General features: G+C 33.1%; 3 protein-coding genes across 3 annotated transcripts in view; all 3 read left to right on the top strand.

The window, feature by feature from the left end:
* The window catches only part of LOC141672096 (glutathione S-transferase T1-like), a 272,410-nt gene that overhangs the window by 53,803 nt on the left and 194,267 nt on the right, over window positions 1-24,340 (top strand). The window lies entirely within an intron of this gene.
* LOC141672087 (disease resistance protein RPP13-like) lies at window positions 2,190-5,115 on the top strand. The gene has a single exon (XM_074478587.1). It carries the CDS (start codon window positions 2,376-2,378, stop codon window positions 4,947-4,949), a length of 2,574 nt encoding a protein of 857 aa, XP_074334688.1. The 5' UTR covers window positions 2,190-2,375; the 3' UTR covers window positions 4,950-5,115.
* LOC141670428 (disease resistance protein RPP13-like) lies at window positions 20,750-24,150 on the top strand. The gene has a single exon (XM_074476259.1). It carries the CDS (start codon window positions 20,876-20,878, stop codon window positions 23,474-23,476), a length of 2,601 nt encoding a protein of 866 aa, XP_074332360.1. The 5' UTR covers window positions 20,750-20,875; the 3' UTR covers window positions 23,477-24,150.

The raw sequence follows: 24,340 nt of genomic DNA, 5'->3' as shown, positions 1-24,340 counted from the left end.
AATTAATTCGGATCACAGGATTAGAGCATCTCCAACCATGAGCTAAAAATCCTATGGGCCCTATGATATAGATATTAGGTAAAAAAAATACCACTCCAACCAGTTAACAAAAAATTTAGATATCCTTCATATTTTTGTTGAATCTGTACGTGTTAACTATATCTTCCAGGTCAGATTTAATTAATGTTTAAATCTAAATCTACACATTACACATTACACATACACGTTAATATATGCATATATTTATATAATATTTAATACATAAATATTAAAAATATTATTTTATATATAATATTTTTAGTTTATATAATATTAAGTGTGAAAATATTGTTTTCTTATTAACAAAATTTATTAATTATTTTTAACAAACAATATATATATATATATAATACAATATATATTAGTAACTTTTTATTAAAAATATTTTTTTATATTTATGTGTTATTATATTTTTAGTTGTAATAAATATTAACTTACAATTATATATTTTATTCATGTATTGAATTAAGTATTAACTAATTTTTTTTTTATTTAAAGTTTATATATATATATATATCTGAAAAATAGGAATAAAACAATATTTTTGAATATAGCTAATGATTATAGCTAAATACCATCTGAGTGCATGGTCTTACATAATTCTGATTTAGCTAACCATTTTAGTTATCATGGTTGGAGATGCTATTAGCATGGCAATATATTGAGCAGCAAAAGTAGGTCATGGCAACTAAATTCAACAAAGTTCTTATCGACATTACACTGGTTGTTGTGAAAACAATAATTGGAAGGATAGTGCTCTGTTTTATAGGGACACCATACATATGCTTTTAGTTACGATAGACCACACAATCTTCAGCCCAGTTGCGAAAATTGAAATAATTTAAATCATCTTACAAAGACAATACGGAGATAACTGTGGTGACTAATATCCAAATTAGAGGGAATTTGAATATGTGAGTGCAGTATGCACCAAGTTTTTTTTATCTCATTGTAAAATATATAATTAATTAGATATCTAGTAAGAAAAACTAATATAGAATAAGCTAATGCCAGGAACTGTTATCATCAAACACCCTTCAAACTGCTGGCTTGTCCAGGTCTCGTGGTGTCCTCCATGTTCGCAGTCTGCTTCTTCATATCACAGCCCAAGTTCCTTGAAACTAGCATCCTCCTTTCCCAAGTTCCTTGGCCTAGACAACCCCGAGACTAAACATTTTTACCAGTAACGGTAATTATATATAGAATATAACATAATGCAATTAAAATAAACCCCGGGGACACAAATTAATTGAGGTATATGAGTTTTGTTTTTCTCAGTTGGACTTATATGAATCACAGGATTAGCAAGGCAACCAAATTCCACAAACGTTGCTGTCACCGTCCTCTGAGATTATTCTATATCTTTTATGGTCCCTCTGAGATTTCTCTTCTTTTTAATTTTTATAAAAAATTACTACTAGCTTTAAAACATAAAAATCTAGTGAGAGACACAAGCTTCTTAATTTCACTAATATTTGCATTCATGTAATTAATCATATATGTTAAATTATATGAGTTTTGTCTTTCTCATTTGGATTTCAATTAATTTCAAGTCCAGAAAATTGATTCGGATCACAGGATTAGCAAGGCAGTATATTGAGCAGCAAAAGTAGGTCATCGCAACTAAATTCAACAAACGCTACTGTCATGGTCCCTGTTCTTATCGATATTACACTGGTTGTTGTGAAAACAATAATTGGAAGGACAGTGCTCTGTTTTATAGGGACACCATACACATGCTCTGTTTTATACCAGTTACTCTGCTGTCATGGTCCCTCTTCTTCTATACAAGCCTCCGGCGACTACAATAATTATAATTACATTCTATATCTTTTATGGTCCCTCTGAGATTTCTCTTCTTTTTATGGACTTAATATTCGATTACGATCACTTTCAGGTGTACCTAAATTCAACAACAATATGTTAGACATTGCTCTTCAGTTATTTATTTTATTGCATTTCTAATCATGCTCATATTATTTTACTCGGACTTCTTCCTAAGAAGCAATTTTAGCAAAGCTTAAAATGAGGTTACTCGTAATTGCATAATTTCACATACTAAGCTGAGATCCGCAATGGATGCTTGGAATGTCCCAGCAGTAAAAACTCAGTGTTGCTAAAGCCTCTTTGTAGGGACACCAATCACATGCTTTTATTAATTATTATCCACAAAAAGACACCACTCAGGATGTGAAAGCATCTCATAGGCAAACCAATGAATTAAAGCTTTTATTTCTGTAATTCTGTGCACAATAGACCTTACAAATCATAAATTAGTATTGTTCTTGTTGTAGTTACTTCGATTACCTTCAGATCATAAAGCTTAATACAGAAGAATGGTTGATGCAATCGTATCTCTTGCAATTGAAAAGCTTGGTGCATTTATTGCACAAGAAGTTAACATTCTACTAGAAGTGAAAGATAATTTAAGGTGGCTCAAAGATGAATTGCGCTACCTCCAGTCTTCCGTAAGATCTGCAGAATCAAGACTCGAAGAGGAGCAAATTCGCAACTGGGTGGAGGACGTTAGAGATGTCGCCAATGATGCGCTAAAAATCCTGAGCGATTTCAGTGCTCACCAACAAGAATATGCAGCTCCGAAACAAGGTATCTTGGATCGTGTTCGGGCCTGTGTTTGCTTGATCAAAGAAGAAGCCACACTTTACGATATCGGCAAGGAGATAGATTCAATCAAGAAAAGGATTGAAGTGATCAAGAATAGGCGAAATGAGTACCGTATTGACAACATCTTAGCCACTCCAAACAAGCAGCAGAAAGAGAGAACATTGTTGAGAATAACCGCCATTAATGACCAGGTGGAAGTGGTTGGTTTCGAGGATGATTTTAAGACTTTGAAGGCTGAACTTAATAGCGAGGACCTCTCCCTCAAAGTCATTTCAATTCACGGTATGGGGGGGTCGGGCAAGACTTCACTTGCCACAAAGTTGTACAACTCTAGCGAGTTGAGAAATTTTAAAACTCGTGCTAAGGTTTGTGTTTCGAACGATTATAACATAAAAGATGTTCTAAAGAGAATAATAAAGTCTTTTATGGGACTTGAGCACGAACAAAAGTTGTCAACCATGGATGAGTATGATTTGCTGCAGTATTTGACAAAGTTACTTGAAGATCGAGGCTGCTATTTGGCGTTGATTGATGATATATGGGACATCAAGGCATGGATCCAGATAAAAGATGCGTTTCCAGACCAGAAAAATGGTAGTAGAATCATCATAACCACCCGCAACAAAAAAGTAGCAGAGATGGCAGATGGCAAATGTTTTGTCCATCAACTCCGTTTTCTAACGGAAGATGAGAGCTGGGAATTGTTCTGTAAGAGAGCAGAACCAACAACCCCAAATTTGAAGAAATTAGGAAGGGAGATGGTTAGTAAATGTCGAGGTTTACCACTTGCAATCGTGGTACTGAGTGGCCTCTTATCACACAACATGAGCTATAATTATTGGTCAAAGGTGAAGGAGCATATATGGAGACAATTGAATGTTGGTGGATCTTTCCAGATTGAAGAAATACTGAGTTTAAGTTTTAATGACTTGTCTCCCCAAATGAAAGACTGTTTTCTCTACCTTGCAAGGTACCCGGAAGACCATGTGATTGATCCAGACGAGTTGAAGCGTCTATGGATTGGAGAGGAATTCATGTCAGAAGCCGAGGAAGGTGAAGGAGTAATCATGGAGGATTTGGCTGAAGATTGCTTGAAGGAGCTAATTAATCGCAATTTGCTTCAGGTTAATGATTTGCGATGGAATGGACAAGTTAAGAGTTGCCGGGTCCATGATCTAGTACGTGATCTTGCCATAAAAAAAGCAAAGGAGCACAAGTTGTTGGTCGTTTTGGACTCAGGTAAACACCATCCAGAACTCATTCATTTGTTCGAAGGACAACCCCGTCATGTCATTTACAATGAAATAGGTGAGTACTTGAAACTAGTTGAGCGTAGATTTGATGCTTTACTTGTGCGTTCATTGGCAGTGGTAAATTATTTAAGTGGTAAATATGAATTAAAAGAAATGAAGTTGGTGTGTGCGAGATTCAAAAATCTTAAAGTCCTAGATATGACAAGTGTATATTCAAAGATAATACCAGAAGAAATAGGAGATTTAGTTCACTTAAAGTACTTGGGCTTAATGGGTCGTGAGAAGTATTCTACAATACCTATAGATATTCCAGCAAGTATAGGCAAGCTTAAAAAGCTACAAACCTTGCACGGTCGGGGGACTACAGACTACAGAGTTCCTAGGGAGATATGTGAGCTTCATGAGTTGAGGCATCTACACATTGATGTTACTGGGAGTTTGAATATAGGTACCCACCAAACAAAGTTACAGACTCTCCTTCAAATATCGTGTAAAGAATGGATGAAGATTGATACTGTTAATCTCACCAACCTCCATACACTCTCCATAAACAAAGTTATAGAAGAAGGATACAGTTACACGCTGGAGTCCGTATCCAATTTAACAAGTCTCCAAACATTCACACTATACTTTTACTCTGTTGAGATTCCAACACTGAAACCACTCTCGTCTTGCAATCGTCTCAAGAGCGTCTACTTATGGGGTATTCTAAAAGATCCATCGGAACTACGTCATCTGCCCGATTCAATCACGGATTTAAGTCTAAGAGTAATTGAGTTTACAGAAGATCCCATGCCCACTCTGGGAAGTTTGTCGAATCTCACCGCTCTTCTGTTGGATAATGTGTACAGGGGAAACAAAATGGTATGCAGTGAGAATGGGTTTCCAAGTCTTCAAATTTTAAGATTAGAGGGATTCTTCAATCTGGAAGAATTGGAAGTTGGGGACGGAGCTTTCCCTTCTCTCAAACAATTTCAAACAATTTTGTGTCCAAGCCTAAAGAAGATTCCTGTACAACTAGCAGAACGCTAAGGCCCCTGGGTTGAATGACTTAACTTTTATTTTTAATTTTATTTGATGCTATGGAGTATAGGATAGCTCATTCATAGCAGTTATAATGAGATTAATTACGGTAATGTAAGGATTATAAAATTCACTTTTGTTTCCTTTTAACTAAGTTCAGGTTTATTTGTTGATATTTTATTTTTTTAATAATGGATAAGATTATAGTTCTCAACAAAAGGAGATAAAATTTAATTGAGTGTAATTACTCATTTTTTATAAAATTTATAATTCCTAATCACCATAATTTTTTAAAAATAATAGTCATCATATTCTATTAAAAAAAATCAAAATTAGTGATAAATTTCGAATAATAAAACTTAATAGTAATTATATTCTTTACGAAAAAAGAAAAATAAGTGGTACACAAATATAATTTTGGTTTCATCAATTTACTTATATATCTTATATTAATTTTGGTTTCACCGATTTACTTATATATCTTGTAATTCAACTTTTATATGTCTTTTTAATTTTACTACAACTTTTGTTTACACCTTTATTCCTCTACATGTCATATGACTCCATTATGTTCAGTTTTATTTTTTTTATCTTTTATTTATATATGTCTTATGATTTTATTAAATTTAATTTTATTTTTATTTCCTTATACTTCTAAATATTTTATGATTCTATTAAATTTGGTTTTAAAACACTCTGGGAACGAAAAACCAGATGTACGTAACTAAATGTATGTAACTGGGTTGCCTACTGAATTTTATGAACCTATTAATGGGTCAGTTTATGAACTTATATATTTTAAAATTTAATATTATAAATAATACACTTATTTAGACATTCTTAGTTTTTAACAAATATATTTAATAAAATATTAAAATAACAAAAATAAAATAACAATTATTTAAAACACCCGTACATGGCACGAATTTTAGGTTAATATTTATTATATCAACTTTTATCATAATTTCATGTTGGTTCTCCACAAATATTCATTCTTGATCTTTAATAAATTTAAATTTTTAACATCAAAGTTTTAATATATGTCCATTGTCCATATACACTACAAGAAAACAGGGTAAAACCGACCGGACATAACCGACCGACGTCAATTTGGTCACCTTAAAGCCGACCGACGTCAGTGGTCGATTATATGCCAACTAAACGATACTGTATTGATGACGTGGCACACATAAAACCGACCATCCACTGGTGGTCGGTTTTATTGAAAAAAACGACATCGTTTTGCTGATGTGTCACTTTTAAAACCGACCACCACCTACATGTGGTCGGTTATATCCATAAATTCTGCAGGTTAAAACTGACCATATATGGTGGTCGGTTTTGTAGAATAATAAAAAATTAATTTAAAGTACAAAAAAAGTACCCGTTATAGAGAAAACGGTGTCGTTTTATTCTTCTGACTAAAACAGACCGCTGAAGATCGGTTTTAACCTGTTTTTTTTTAATTTTTTTGTTATATCCCTCATTTCTTGATTTTGGCCAAAAAATTAAAAAACAGAGGATTGAAGTGGAGGAGTTTGAGAAAATTGTAAGTTATTTCCATATTTTGTAATAATGTGTGTGTGTGTTTATGTTGGTGGTGTGTGTATTAAATGTTGTTGTATGTATTTAATATTTTTATTGTTTTATATAATGTTTGTTGTGAGTATTGAAGTTTGGTAGTAGATAATTTGTAAGTTAGTTTCATTTATTGTAATTATAGTGTTTGTGTGTTTTATGAAATACATGAATAAATATGAGATTAATGATAAATTATTTGTTAAATATGTTTTTTTTTATTTTAAAAAATATTATTATAGATGGAAACATTGATCGAAGTTGGATTGGTAATCAATTGCAAAGCGATAAAATTTCATTAACCCCGAAATATAGAATTGGTGTAGAAATTTTTTTAAAATTTGCTAGCGGAAATGGAATGGAAGATGGTACAATGAAGTGTCCGTGTAAACGTTGTAAAAAATTGAATTGGTTAAATATTGATGATGTTAGATTTCATTTGCTCGCTAAAGGGATGCTTGAGGGTTATACCGTGTGGACGTCGCACGGTGAAAAAATAGGAAGAAAACGTAGTCGAACATCACATCACCGCTATTGTGTTCGGGAACCTTCGAGAGTAGAAGAACCGGTAGATTTGAATGCGATGTTACATGATTTAGCCGGTGAAAATTATCAATTTTATAAAACTACGGATACTGGAACTATGAATGTAGAAGAAGCTCCAAATAATAGTGCTAAAAAATTGTACGAGGTTATTGTAGAAAATGGAGCACCTATTTATCCCGGCAATACAAAGTACACAAGATTAAGCTTTACCACCAATTATTGGAATTCAAAAATAACTCGCATTGTAATAATAAAGCTTTTGATAGTTTGCTTAAACTTCTTACGGATGTGTTACCAAAAAAACATACATTACCCGAAAGTTATTATGCAATGAAAAAAATTATGAAGGATTTGAGGGTTGAATATGAAAAAATTGAATTATGTGAGAATGATTGTATGTTATTTTATGGAGATGACAAAGATAAAGTTGTGTGTGATATATGTGGTGAAGATCGTTATCGAGATGTTTCTAGGAAAGATGGTAAAAAAATAGCAAAAAAAATCTTAAGACACTTTCCTTTGATCCCTCGATTACAACGCTTATATATGTCGGGAGATACATCCGATCACATGAGATGGTACAAAAATAGAGATGTGAAAGATGGAGAAATAAGTCATCCCGCGGATGGAGAAGAGTGGAAAAATTTTGACCGTCGGTATCCTTCATTTGCTCAAAAGATTCGTAACATAAGGCTCGGTCTTGCGACCGATGGTTTCAACCTTTTTGGCCCTACCGGGAAAAAAACATATAGTTTGTGGCCCGTGGTGATAGTTGTCTACAATCTTCCACCATCGATGTGTATGAAAAAGCCTTATATGTTCATGACCGATATAGTTCCGGGTCCAAATAGTATTTGGAAAAGATATTAACATTTGTCTAAGGCCTCTCATCGATGAATTGAAGATATTGTGGAATATCGGGGTGAAGACATACGACCAGTCTTTGAAACAAAATTTTACAATGAGAGCGGCTATTATGTGGATAATTAATGACTATCCCGCTATGAGTATGATAAGTGGGTGGTCGAGCAAAGGAAAAATGGGATGTCAAGTGTGTCTTGGAAGCATGCAAGGGTTTCAATTAAAATATTGTGGAAAATGTAGTTTTTATGGCACAAACCGAATTCCTTGAATCAAATGATCCACTCCGTCAAAAAAGTAATTGGTTTGACAACGAAGAAAGAAGATTTTTTTACTATTGTCAATGCGGCAAAGTCAAAAGATCATAAAAAAACAAGAGCGGATTGCAAGCATTTTGGGGTGTTACCACATTTGTGGATCAATGAGAAAGGAAAATCACCTAAAGCACCTTATTCCCTTACTAGAAAACAACGTAAACTTTTATGTGAATGGATTAGTTCACTAAAACTTCCGGATAGTTATTCCTCAAATATATCACGTTGTTGCAATGTTGAGGAGTGTACATTTTATGGATTCAAATCGCACGATTGTCACATTTTTCTTCATAAATTATTGCCTCTCGCAATTCGTGAACTTCTACCAGCGCCTATTGCCGATGCAATCACGACAATTTCTAACTTTTTCCGAGATTTATGTTCATCCGTGGTTACAAAAACCGACTTGGAAATAATGGAAACATCGGTTATCAAAGTGTCGTGTTTGTTGGAAATGATTTTTCCTCAAAGTTAGTTTGATTCGATGAAACACTTGGTTGTACATTTAGCCGAAGAAATTAGACTAGCTGGACCTGCTTAATGGCATTGGATGTATCCGATTGAACGTTTGTTGGGCAAATTAAAACAAAAGGTCGGTAATAAAGCAAGGGTTGATGGGTCAATTGTCGAACGATATATGGAGGAGGAGATTCTTAATATTTGTTCTTTTTATTTTTCCTCTGACACGATCCATAATAAGGTACGTCGTAACGAGGTTTTGTTTGATGTGCAAAATTCCGAGAATTTTGAAGTGTTCAAATATCCAATTCAATCTCTTGGAAAGGAAGGAACTCGATACATGAGGGATGATGAACGAGAGTTTTTTGGTTTGTGAATTTTTGGTTTTAATGCTAAGTTTTTATGCGTTTACGTCCGGTTAGGGCCAAAAAATCATAATATTTGACCGTAACATTTCCCAGAAAACCGACCGCCTCCTTGCATAAAACCGACCACCTTCTACATAAAACCGACCGTCTCCTTAAAGGGTCGGTCGGTTTTACCGTGGTCGGTTATAAGAATTAAACTGGCTTCTGGTGTAAAACCGACCACTTTGGATATTTGACCTCTGTCGGTTTTAGCAGTCTTGGTCAAAGTACATTTTTAATACTTATTTTCAACGATCGAAGCGTACGGATGTTAACTTCATCTCAAAATATGCTTATGCACAAAAAATTAGCACTTTTGAACGAGTACCATTACGTTTTTATAAGTAAATTAACAAATTTAAATAAAAATTAAAAAAAATGAATTTGATCTGAAAAGTATAATTTTAAAAGGTATATTTAATGATCGAACCGTACGGATGTTAAATTCATGTCAAAATATGCTTATGCACCAAAAATAGCACATTTTAACGAGTACCATTACGTTTTTATAAGTAAATTAGCAAATTTAATTAAAAATGAAAAAAAAATGGAAAATATAAAATACACATGATCGAACCGTATGGATGGACTGACGCGGTGAAAATGAACAAATGTACCAAAAATTAGGCTATTTGAAAAATAGTATAATCAAAATCATATGGAATATAATTATTTCAGTAAGTATGTCGGCATTCTGTAGACAGAATAAGTTGAACATACCATTCGATACTATAAGTATAATTTTAAAATTTATTTTTAACGATCGAACCGTACGTATGTTAACTTCATGTAAAAATATATTAATGCACAAAAAATTAGCACATTTGAACGATCACAAATACGTTTTTATAAGAAAATTAGCAATTTTCAAAAAAGTGAAATAATTAGAAAAAAATAAAAATTATGAAATACACATGATCGAACTATACGGATGAACCGACACGGCATATTTTAGATATATGATCGAACCGTACGGATGAACCATACGCAATTATGATGCATTTATCTTCGTTTTCTTTTTTTTTACAATTTTAGAAATATTATAGGCATCTTAAGGGGCAAAGTCGTTCAAAGTCCCGAAAAATTGTGGAAGATCACATTAAAGTGACGATAAAAAGGACTTTGAACGAGCTTAAGAAGAGGGTGGAGCGAAAAGCAAGGGAGGAGGGCGTGAGCAAGTTGTCTTTGAAGCTGCCTTATTGTTCCATTCCTTTTTGGAAGGACCTTTCGGAGTATTGAGAGAAGAACGAAGGACACTTGCACCGGTCATCGGTTGGATCCACCAACCGACAACAAGTTGAAAGATTGCATAGTGCCGGTGCAAGGTCATTCAATAAAGTTCGGGAGGTAATATTATTATATTCCATCACACACACATACATACTGAAAGAGATGTGTCCTAAGTCCAATCATGTATGATGATTTAGGAATAACTTTTATGTAATCTATTTTGATTTCACTGATATTAATAAAAGACTTGTTTTATTTTTATTGCGGGCTCTATCTATTTAAATGTTTAAATAAGATATACCACAGTTTAGAGTAAAGCTTTTTATGGATTGTGATGAGATCATAATAATGAGACCTAAAAGATGATAACTCTAAACTTAAATAATTCCTGGTCGTAGGATTACTAACTGGTAATTAATAATCCGCAAAGATCGGTACATACTATGCTTGCTTCATTATGAAGGATGTCTGTTCTCATAGACATTTGTGTGGTGACACTATAGTTAGTATGTAGGTACTTATTATAGAATAAGTTCACTGAACATGACTCACACAGCTGAACAACTGATGGAGTTCACTCACGTGTCAGCAGTTGTTCACATAGTGATAGTTGTACAAGTATCCTTAGACTAATACAGCTTAGGGTTTACACTAACAAGTGTTATCATTATCGAGAATATTATTCTTTGTAACCCTAGCAGCTCTTAGTGATATTGTTCATCACTGAGAGAAAACAAATGTTCTATTTGTAACAGAGTTTATTATATTGAATATACTTGATCTTTCTTACATACTTGTGTTCTAAATCAATTTGATTGTATAAACACTATATTCAACCCCTTCTATAGTGTTGTGTGACCTAACATCACTAATATATATAGATCTTCACATCCTTATGTTTGAATCATTCATAAATTGTTTTGAAAAAATCGAAACATTAATATGGGATTAAACACTATTAAGAAATACTTGTCAAACTACTAGTTGACTGTTAAAATAGCAAACCAAATAAATTTATTTTTTTCAAAATTTTTTATAATATCACTAAAATATATAGATCTTGACATCTGTAAGGTTGGATCATTGACAAAAGTTTTGAAAAAACCGAAATATCAGTATGAGACTAAACACTATTAAGAAATACTGGTCGAATTACTTTAGTGTTAGGATCTCACCCCCTAAATTTAATTTGTAAAAATGGTTAAAATTTAAATATTCAAATTACTTACATTTTTCCGTAAACATTTTTTTTTGACAATTTTCATATCTGTATGGTTGGATTATAATTTAAAACACATACAACATAAATTAAAACTCAAACTATAAATATTAATTGAACCATAAATATCTAACTACCATAATAATCTTTTTTGCAAGAACTAAAATATAAATTTCGTGTAAAGTTTATCCTATATTATTTTCAGAAAGTTTTCGCCATTTTTAAAAATAATTCAACAAAATTGGTTGAATTTAGTAAAAAATTCGTTGGCGGGAAAATTCCCTCCATTTTATGGCAAGGCTAAATTTGACCGAATGCGGTTGAATTTAGGAGCACGGCTAAACTCAACCATATACGGTTGTATATAAATACAGTTGTATTTATTCGGTTGTATTTAGTAAGGCTAAATTCGACCGAATGCGGTTGAATTTAGGAGCATGCCTACACTCAACCGTATACAGTTGTATTTATTCAGTTGTAATTAGTACTAAATTCGACCGCGTAAATACGACCGTATATAAATACGACCGCATGCGGTTGAATTTAGCCGCACCCTTAAATTCAATCAAAAACGGTTGAATTTGATGTCGGTTGTATTTCTGCGGTTGTATTTAGCCTTGTTTTGTTCTAGTGTATCAAAACACATCTGTAACCAATTACATTAAACATAAACTGCCCGAAGACGTGAATTATTTTAGTATTTGTGTTGTAAGATAATGCTAACAATGCAAATACTAGGGGTTCTCTAATCTAGTGATCTACCTAAAAAATATAATATCAAGTCATGTGAACACTTAAATACACCAGTTATGTAATATTATACATGTTAAGTTAGTAACTCTCCCAAAACCTTATAATTTTAGGATAAGAGACTAACATGTATATCAAGCTCAGATGTTAGCAAGTTTCCTCTTTCAAAGGGCTCATTTAGGATTTGAGGATATCTAGGAGTCGGGGCAATAGTTAGCTCAAGTGTCCAAATATGTCCAAATTAATTTTTTGAGGGATTTCAAATTCTCAAGATACGAACACAAGATTCAAGAGATGATGATATTACTGGGTCTGTCATTGGCTCTCAACACAATGATGACATGTAACTCTCGCAGCACCCGCATGTCGGGTATTTTTACCGCAACACCGAATAATGCACAATGACAATCTCCTGATGCTAAGCCTTAAAACAGGTATCTTGTTTATATTATTGGGCCAATGGTCAACTGCAAAAGCTCTTTCCATACAATCCCACATTCTGTCAAATACTAGGAACCAGAAACAATGAAAAATCAATCAATCGTCTTGGTCCATGATATTGTAGCTTAGTGGGCATCGAATCTTCTTTAATTACAATTCCTCAAGAACAAAAATTCTTCCATGTTCAATATATATACATAGTACTAGACTACTATAGTACATGATTATTAGACGAAACTCTTCAAAATTCTTTTCAACTCAAGATAATCATTTTAAACAAAATATAAAACCTCCTACACAATACCAAATATAAAGCAAAAAACAATAACAATTCTAAAAAGAAAGAACCTTTATATTCAGGAGTAAACTGCTGACCCTTGACAACAGAAACATTAATCTCTTCAAATTCAATCTCATGAAGCCTAATCAAGAAAATTCAAGAAACAAAGATTAGAAACATAACACACAAACATACATAAAAAGGTATTCAAGAGTGTTACTTGCAGAAGATTATAATAGCACGACAAGGTTGAGAAAGGCGGTTACTATAGATTTGCAGTTTCATCTTTATCACATAAATTCTTCTTAGATAAATGAGATTCCTTTTTTTATTTCTAACTTTCCCAGATTTGTTAGCTTACTCTACATAATCAATTATAATAGTCAACTTTGGCTGGCTAGTATACATATGCATTATGCATGCATAGAATAATAATTCTGTTTTGCATTAATTTTAATCAAATAATTGGCCTGAATAATCCAGAGAAATTAGTTTTTTTCACATAGTATTTTTTGACTATCTATAATCTTGGCGTATGCCGTATGACTTTTTTTTAATTGTTTTTTTTATATAACAGTAAGAGCATCTCCAACCCATGACTTGTTACCTATATTGTTTACGAGGAAAATATAGCTATCCACTAGAAAATTGTCACTCCAACCCATCAACTCCACTTAGCTTTAATTAAAACTATCTTGTTTTGGTCTTCCAAATTTGTTGAATCATGAATGAAATATAGATATTCTCCGAAACACATCCAACTCATCATTCTTTTTTTCTCTTCCTTTTTCCTTCTCTCTCCAACTACAAATATATGCTTTCATTTCCCATTTTATTTTCATAATAATAATAAAATATTGTTTTTAAAATATAAATAATCATTATAGCTAACATGATTGGAGTACAACATCTTACAGGTTCAACAAATTTTAGCTAACCATTAATTTATATTATTTTAGCTAACCATTTTAACTATATCCCTTGAAGATGCTCTAAGGTTCTTTGTATCATCAATCCATGAACTTTCTTATGTGGACTAAAATGCTACTAAAATGCAAGTTGTACTTCTTTTTGAAAAGTAAAATAAACAAGGGTAAAAACTGGATTTACCTCTAGTTGCAAAAGTTTCACATAGTAGATTCCAATTGAGTAGATTAATAACTAGTTTTAAATTTCACCCTTAGCATGATAAGGTTAAAAATTCTTTAGTGAGACCAAAATCACTTTCAGGGATGCTGCAGAGACTGCATTAGGTAATTGTTGGAATCGAGGTTTTTCCTCCTGTGCATCAGTGTTATTCACAGTACTTTATGTGTGCCCCTCTTCTCTTTGGCTAAGTATGGTGCTTTTATACTCATGTAGATGAATCTTTTCTGGGCCTTTATGTGTACCAGTAAATAACTTGTGCGAAACACGGGCCAGGATCAAAATATAAATATTAAATAATGATTATAAAATTTATTTTAATTTTTTATTAAAATATATAATAAATAAAATTGTATGCTTATTGCAATTTTTCATTTTAAATTCATTAACTCAAATTTTATTAGAATTTATAGTAAGATTTAAAAAGGGCCGAAACCAAAAGTTCGTAAAACCGAAAAAGGGTGAAACCAAGGTATCCCTTAAAAAATGGTTTCCTTATTAATTTATAATAACATTGTTTAAAGGATTTCATTTTATTATTTTAATAAAAAAACTCTACGAATAATAGAAATATTGTAATTATAATATGATTCAAATCTATATTTTGTTGAAAAAACAAAATAGATTAAAGGGGTGAAACCAAAATACGACATAACCTTACTAACATGAAACCAAGTACCATATCATGAAATAATTTAGAGTTCTACGAAAATAGAATTGTAATCATATTACGGTTTGAACAATTTTATTATTTTTAGTGGTGAAACCAACATACGGTTATTATAATATTCATACCATTTTATTAAAATGGAATTCTACCAACAAATTAAAAAATTCTAGATTAAAAAATTTCAATTTAAACACATGGCCTATTTACTTGGTTGTGATTTATATTTCTCGGAACCTATTTAGTTGAACCAATTTATGAACTTATTTATTTTAAAATATAATTAAAAATACGATTCAAACCTATAAAAATAGTAAAAGGCATGGCTTCTAAAATTTAAAAAATGAGTAAAAATAATACATATAGAATTATAAGTCATATAGGAATAAAAAAGGATAAAAATAATAGACTTAGAGTTATAATATGAATCATAAAAGGTGAAAGCAAAAGGTGGTGGAATTAAAAAATAAGTGAAACCAAAGTACAACTTAAAAATAAGTTTCGTTTATTAATAAATAAAAATGGGTACAAATAATACATATTGAATTATAAGTCATATAGGAATCAAAAAAGATAAAAATAATACACTTAGAGTTATAACATCAATCATAAAAACTGAAAAGAAAATGTGATAGAACCAAAAAATAAGTGAAAACAAAGTATCACTTAAAAATTTTATTAATAAAGAAAAACCGGTAAAAATAATATATATAGAATTATAAGTCATATAGGAATCAAAAATGATAAAATAATACACTGAGAGTTATAACATGAATCATAAAATAAAAAGTGAAACCAAAAGTGGTGGTATCAAAAAATAAGTGAAACTAATGTACCACTTAAAAAGATGTTTCGCTTATTAATAAAGTTTATTAATGAGCTTTCCTTGTAAGTTCAGAATATTAAGGCCTCACAGTAATGCAAGTGGCGCTCTCCAAGATGTTAAAGAGGCTTTGACATTGGCTAGCTGTTTCGTTGTTTGTTAATAGCACACTCTTGAACTAAATGTCATACTGTCAAAGCATTTTAATTCATGTTACTATTATCTTTGACTTTCTTACTAAGAAGCATGGACACTTAGTTGCTCCGATTTCCCGTGTCGGATTCTTCCATTATACTAATATGAAATTTTATCTTTATAAATTGCAGTTAAAATCTATTTAGAAAACTACATTTACAAAATTAAGTATCCATGTCTATTAGTTATTACAAAAGTATTGATTATCGTATTCATTTTTACATAAACTAAAAGATTTTACTTGTATTTTTGTGTTTTAGATTAATAAAGGATGCATTTGATTCATTTTTCATGCAATTTTTGGGTTTTTTATTAAGTTTTATTATGTCTAACATTAAAAATATATATATTTTTTTTGTTTTTTTCCCGTATCCCCTGCACCTGTATCCCCATATTTTTATATTTGTCGAATTCCCGTATTCGCACTCACACTCCTACACCCGTGTCCTTGCTTCCTAGCTTTCTTGTAATGGTTGATATCTGCTGATTCTTGTTTCAGACATGTTGCATGTATTAAAAATTTTATTCCGTCAGAATCACAATCACCTACATAATATCAAATTATGATTATATATTAGCTGTACATTAATCACTCATTCTCTAATGGAAACAAGTTAATCCTACATTGTATGTTCATTATAATATTATAATTAGCCATGCAAGCTTATGGTCTATATCCTTAATTATGCATATTAAACAAGTGTCTATGCAATTAACATGTCAACATGCAGCTTACTTTTGGGACAATTTTAGTCCTCCTAAGAGTTGCCTTCATGTTGAAGACACTCTTCTTGTGTTGAAGATCTTCCCTAAAAACAGAGCAAATTAGCTTGAGGGAAACTGAGTTTTGTTTAGCCAACAAAATGGCCCTTTCACTGTCTAAGAAAAGATCTAAATCTTCGAAAAGAGCTGCAAAAGAGCTTGGTTTCTTTCAATTCATCCTTTCCAAGTTACTCTCTCGAGTTTCATTGACACTTCTTCTTTTGGTTCTTGTCTTCCTCTGGTCTTCTACCACCACCATTATCTCTGGTCACATTGTTCACGTATGTGTATCGTCGAGAAAGCTCAACAATATCTATTGCCTTTCTGCTGGTGCACAACCTAATTTTGATATCCCTCTTCCACTCATTAATGCTAGTTCTGTTAATTATCATAAACTCAAAGTGAGCATACAAGAGATTGCTATTTATCTTGTTCAAGAGAACAATTTTGATAATCATAAACTCAAAGTGAGCATACAAGAGAGTAGTCCTATTGTTGACATCAAGGACGATAAGGCTCTTGTCACAAGAGATATTCCTGGTTTTAATGTTCAAGAAAAGAAAAATCTTATTGTTAGAAACATTGTTGATAACAATAACAACATGCTTTTAGAGTTTGAATCTAAAAGCCTGGTACAATTTTTCATTCCAGGGTTATGAAGCATCCTTGTAGAGTTTATAATGAAAATGAAGCCAAGCTATTCTATGTTCCATTCTATGGTGGCTTAGACATCTTGAGATGGCATTTCAAGAATGCCTCTCCTGATGTTAAGGACGCTTTGGCATTGGAACTGGTAGAATGGCTTAAACTGCAGAAACCATGGGCTATAAACTCGGGCAAAGATCATGTCTTTGTTTTGGGTAAAGTTTCATGGGATTTTCGGAGAATATACTTCAAGTGTCACCCACTCAAAAACGGCTCAAAATGACTTGACAATGTGGGGCTCAATACCCACATTTTCCAACATAGACAACGTGTCACAAATCCTGTTGTGTAAATCTTATAAATATAATGCTCGGAATGACCATTTCCTGTGAACTTTACTTTTAACAATGCTATATGTGCATCGTTTTTTGATGTTTAATCAGACGAGTAAAAATAAACACTTGTCTAAATTACACAACATAAGCACGAAAACCATTATTTTAGGATGATATGAAGTTGTGATTTAACAACGATTTTAGGGTGTTGTCTTAACATTTTAAGATCACATTGTAGTTTAAGTACTGTTATCTGATTCCGGGAGACACAACGCAGACAATGATTTTTAAAATGATAGGTAATTATTATTTGTTCTGGAACTCACATAGCTATTTTTTCTACGAAATCAATTCACCGTTGTAATATTTTTTTTAAGATAACGATATTTATTTTAACAGTTGTCTGTCAACGTTATCTAATTACAAATTACAAATTTCTTGTAGTGTAAGGCTTTTGAATAAATTAAAAATATATAATAAAAGGATTTTAATTTTTTTCCTAAAACCCGAAATTATGCAGTATTCATGAACCGGTTTCTAGAAACAGGAAAAAAATACTAAAAAAACAAAGATGATAAAAGGACGGAAAGGCTGTTTATAGAATCTACTTTTGAATGTAAAAGTAAGTTTGATGTTCTGGACAAGCATGCAATATAAACACGCACAGAAGAAATGCCCGGTTCACAAACTTCAAAGTTTCACCTTTTTTTCTTTTACATTTTCATGTTATAATTCAAACAAAGCCTGGCAATTTCATCACCTTATTCAACCAGGAATGTTCTCCAACACCTTCGACAATACATGCACTCACTCTGTGTGATTCACACCCTTATCCATATCATGCACACCCGTATGTATGGTTCAACTATATTATAATTACCAAATATGCTAGAGCCTCCGAAATAGTTTTAAAATAATTTTCAAATATTAATTTGTAAAACCTATATTTAGAACATTTTCGATAATAAGTTGGGGCCTAATTTACGTACATATAAAATATAAATTAAAATGTGAACTAACAAGTGTTCAGTTGAAAATGTTGAAAGTAAATTAGATTATCTATAACTATTACAGTGACAATTTACAAGTGAATCTCTAAACCAAGAGATTCACAGACCACATTACAAGTGTTTTGTCCCTACAACTTGGATAGCACTGCTTGACTCCTCTGCTTAGTCTCTTCATTTCCTCCAACTGAGCTATCCACTGTCAGCATGGCTTTGAGCTCCAAGATGAAATAATGTAATTCGTCGAAATATGGATTAGTTGCATTCCTGGTATCCTTAATCAATTGCAGAACTTTCTTGTATGCACTTAGTATTCGATTACGATCACTTTCAGGTACAAACTAAATTTGACAGCAATATGTTAAACATTGCTCTCCGGTTTTTTAAGCATTTTGCATTTCTAATCGTGCTCCTAAGATTTTTAGTCGGACTTCATAGGGAGCAATATTAGCAAAGGTTCAAATGAGAATTACCTGTAATTGCATTATTTCACATACTAAGGTGAGATCTGCAATGGATGATTGGAAGTCTCCTAGCAGAAACTTACAATCTTCTTTGAGCCAAAACTTTCAACCTTTGCAAGAAATTTAGACTATTATCATTCACCTTTGCCCTGTCATACCTTTACTTTTAGTTACTAAAATCAAGAAATATGTAGGTTTAAAATAAAATTCGAAAATTGGTTATATTCATTTTCATTTCTAAAAATTTAAGTAATTGGTCAATTTTCGGAGTACTCGTTTTCAATGTTAAAGGACTCGGTTAAAATACGAAAAGTATGAGCCAGGGCAACTCTGAGTATTCGTCCAAGTTCATCCAATGTTATGGATTATAGTTGTGATATTATACATTTATGTTTATAAAGCTAAGTACATGTTCTGTTTTTTCATAACAAAACTAATAGCACATTACAGGTCCTCCTTACAACTTAAATAGAACTAGTTAATAATATGTTAGACATTGCCCTTAAGTTTATTCATTTTTTACATTTCTAATATGTTAGATATATCTTTCTTGGTTACAGAAAAATGCAGTATTATGTAATTTATTTTAGCTAAAAATTTAAGACAAGAGCTCATCTCACAGAAGGTTATCAGGAAAATGCAGTATCTAGGCCTCCAATATGCAGAATGTTTATATGCTCGGAAATGGAAAAAAAAATCATTTATCAAGCTTGAAAATCAAGGGTAGATTCATGTAGGGGCGGACACGTGCCCTCACGGAACTAAAAATTAGCGATTTTTTATTTAAATTTTAAGGTATAAATATGTATATTTTATAATGTGCCCTCACTAAAAGAGGTGAAGTGTCCCTATTTATATTTAGTTTTATTTATAGTTATATGATCTAAAATGAAGATTAAATGGTTAAAATACTAATTTTTAGCACTCAAATATCAAATTCGAAAAGTTTAGTGAAAATGACATTTTTTTAAATTTGGACCGGTGACTAGTGACATAATCACTTAAGTAAATGGTGCCCCCGAAGAAGTTGGACTCTGGATCCTTAATTTCAACAAACGCTACTGTCAAGTACCTGAATTTCATCCCTTTCATCTGCTTGACTAATAACTCAATAGGGTAGATTTCCCTGGAGACTTACTATGCACTTGAGAAGAATTGCATTGTAGCGATTATGGTGTAGAAACTGCAATAATTGAAAGGACAGTGCTCTGTTTTATAGGGACACCATACACATGCTCTGTCATGGTCCCTCTTCTTCTATATTGCTACAAAGACTTGTGACAAGTCTCCGGCGACTTCAGTAATTATAATTACATTCTATATCTTTTATGGTCCCTCTGAGATTTCTCTTCTTTTTATGGACTTAATATTCGATTACGATCACTTTCACGTGTACCTAAATTCAACAACAATATGTTAGATATTGCTCTTCAGTTATTTACTTTTTTGCATTTCTAATCATGCTCATATTATTTTACTTGGACTTCTTCCTAAGATGCAATTTTAGCAAAGCTTAAAATGAGGTTACTCGTAATTGCATAATTTCGCATACTAAGCTGAGATCCGCAATGGATGGTTGGAATGTCCCAGCAGTAAAAAAAGGTTTCAACAGACAAAGTATAAATTGATCGACCACACAAAACACGACACTCTTTCAGTGTTGAGGGCATCTCATAGGCAAACCAATGAATTAAAGCTTTTATTTCTGTAATTCTGTGCACAATAGACCTTACAAATCATAAATTAGTATTGTTCTTGTTGTAGTTACTTCGATTACCTTCAGATCATAAAGCTTCTTAAAGAAGAATGGTTGATGCAATCGTATCTCTTGCAATTGAAAAGCTTGGTGCATTTATTGCACAAGAAGTTAACATTCTACTAGAAGTGAAAGATAATTTAAGGTGGCTCAAAGATGAATTGCGCTACCTCCAGTCTTCCGTAAGATCTGCAGAATCAAGACTGGAAGAGGAGCAAATCCGAAACTGGGTGGAGGACGTTAGAGATGTTGCCAATGATGCGATAAAAATCCTGAGCGATTTCAGTGCTCACCAACAAGAATATGCAGCTCCGAAACAAAGTATCTGGGATCGTGTTCGGGCCTGTGTTTGCTTGATCAAAGAAGAAGCTACACTTTATGATATCGGCAAGGAGATAGATTCACTAAAGAAAAGGATTGAAGTGATCAAGAATAGGCGAAATGACTACCGTATTGACAATATCTTAGCCACTCCAAACAAGCAGCAGAAAGAGAGAACATTGTTGAGAATAACCGCCATTAATAACCAGGTGGAAGTGGTTGGTTTCGAGGATGATTTTAAGACTTTGAAGGCTGAACTTAATAGCGAGGACCTCTCCCTCAAAGTCATTTCAATTCACGGTATGGGGGGGTCGGGCAAGACTTCACTTGCCACAAAGTTGTACAACTCTAGCGAGTTGAGAAATTTTAAAACTCGTGCTAAGGTTTGTGTTTCGAACGATTATAACATAAAAGATGTTCTAAAGAGAATAATAAAGTCTTTTATGGGACTTGAGCACGAACAAAAGTTGTCAACCATGGATGAGTATGATTTGCTGCAGTATTTGACAAAGTTACTTGAAGATCGAGGCTGCTATTTGGCGTTGATTGATGATATATGGGACATCAAGGCATGGATCCAGATAAAAGATGCGTTTCCAGACCAGAAAAATGGTAGTAGAATCATCATAACCACCCGCAACAAAAAAGTTGCAGAGATGGCAGATGACAAATGTTTTGTCCATCGACTCCGTTTTCTAACAGAATATGAGAGCTGGGAATTGTTCTGTCAGAGAGCAGAACCAACAACCCCAAATTTGAAGAAATTAGGAAGGGAGATGGTTGGTAAATGTCGTGGTTTACCACTTGCAATCGTGGTACTGAGCGGCCTCTTATCACACAACATGAGCTATGAATATTGGTCAAAGGTGAAGGAGCATATATGGAGACACTTGAAGGATGATGACTTGTCTCCCCAGATTGGGGAAATACTGAGTTTGAGTTTTAATGACTTGTCTCCCCAAATGAAAGACTGTTTTCTGTACCTTGCAAGGTACCCAGAAGACCATGGGATTGATTTGGACAAGTTGAAGCGTCTATGGATTGCAGAGGAATTCATATCAGAAGCCGAAGAAGGTGAAGGAGTAATCATGGAGGACATGGCTGAAAACTGTTTGAATGAGCTGATTAACCGTAATTTGCTTCAGGTTAATAAATTGCGATGGAGCGGACAAGTTGAGAGTTGCCGGGTCCATGATCTTGTCCGTGATCTTGCCATAAAAAAAGCAAAGGAGCACAAGTTGTTGGTCGTTTTGGAATCAGGTAAACACCATCCAGAACGCATTCATTTGTTGGAAGGACAACCCCGTCATGTCATTTACAATGAAATAGGTGAGTACTTGGAACTAGTTGAGCGTAGATTTGATGCTTTACTTGTGCGATCATTGGCAGTGGTAAATTATTTAAGTGGTAAATATGAATTAAAAGAAATGAAGTTGGCGTGTGCGAGATTCAAAAATCTTAAAGTCCTAGATATGATAAGGTTAGACTCAGAGAGAATACCAGAAGAAATAGGAGATTTAGTTCACTTAAAGTTCTTGGGCTTAATGGGTCATAAGAAGTATTCTCCCAAACCTATAGAAATTCCAGCAAGTATAGGCAAGCTTAAAAAGCTACAAACCTTGCACGGTTGGGGGAATACATACTACACAGTTCCGAAAGAGATCTGTGAGCTTCATGAGTTGAGACATTTAGACATTCAAATTAGAGGGAGTTTGAATATAGGTACCCACCAAACAAAGTTACAGACTCTCCTTCAAATATCGTGTGAAGAATGGATGAAGATTGACACTGTTAATCTCACCAACCTCCATACACTCTCTATATGTGACATAGGAACAATCTCAAAATGGAACAGTTACACGCTGGAGTCCGTAGCCAATTTAACAAGTCTCCAAACATTCACACTATTCTTTAGATTTGTTGAGATTCCAACACTGAAACCACTCTCGTCTTGCAATCGTCTCAAGAGCGTGTCCTTAGTCGGTAATCTAAAAGATCCATCGGAACTACGTCATCTGCCCGATTCAATCACGGATTTAAGTCTAAGAATAAGTAGGTTGACAGAAGATCCAATGCCCACTCTGGGAAGTTTGTCGAATCTCACCGCTCTTCAGTTGACTGATGTGTACCAGGAATACAAAATGGTATGCAGTGAGAATGGGTTTCCAAGTCTTCAAATTTTAAGATTACAAGAATTGGAAGAATTGGAAGAATTGGAAGTTGGGGACGGAGCTTTCCCTTCACTCAAACAATTTCAAACAGATTTGTGTCCAAGCCTAAAGAAGATTCCTGTACAACTAGCAGAACGCGTACACCCCTGGGTTGGATGACTTAACTTTTTATTTTTGTTTGATGCTCATTCATTATAATGAGATTAATTACGGTTATCTAAGAATTATAAAATTCACGTTTTATAATTATTCTAGGTGTGTACTTGCAATTCGTTGAGTGTAGATTTGATGCTTCACGTTTGCGTTCATTGGCACTAGTAAATTATTCTAGTGCTAAACTAGAATTAAAAGAAATGAAGTTGGTGTGCACCAGATTCAAAAATCTTAAAGTCCTAGATATAACAAGTGTATATTCAAAGATAATACCAGAAGAAATAGGAGATTTAGTTCACTTAAAGTACTTGGGCTTAACGGGTGGTGAGCAGTATTTTGGTGATCCTATAGAAATTCCAGCAAGTATAGGCAAGCTTAAAAAGCTACAAACCTTGCACGGTCGGTGGAGAACAAACTACACAGTTCCTCCGGAGATATGTGAGCTTCATGAGTTGAGGCATTTATGCATTAAAATTAGAGGGAGTCTGAATATAGGAACCCACCAAACAAAGTTGCAGACTCTTGGTGTTATAGAGTATAAAGAATGGATGAAGATTGATACTGTTAATCTTACCAACCTCCATACACTCTGTATATATGATAAAGGAGAAATAGAAGAAGCATACAGTTACACGCTGGAGTCCGTAGCCAATTTAACAAGTCTCCAAACATTTATCATCATACACTTTGGATCTATTAAGATTGCAACACTCAAACCACTTTCGTATTGCAATCGTCTCAGGAGCGTTGACTTATTCGGTACTCTAAAAGATTATCGAGTATGCAGCGGAAATGAAACTATACAAACATGTATGTAAAAGACGAAGAAGAAGACATTCTGTTTATTATTCCTCAAGAGTCTCATACAAG

Source organism: Apium graveolens, chromosome 7 (genome assembly GCF_009905375.1).
Source record: "Apium graveolens cultivar Ventura chromosome 7, ASM990537v1, whole genome shotgun sequence".
NCBI lineage: Eukaryota > Viridiplantae > Streptophyta > Magnoliopsida > Apiales > Apiaceae > Apium > Apium graveolens.
The sequence above is the reverse complement of the archived record's forward strand: the minus strand, read 5'-3'. Positions and strand labels throughout refer to the sequence as shown.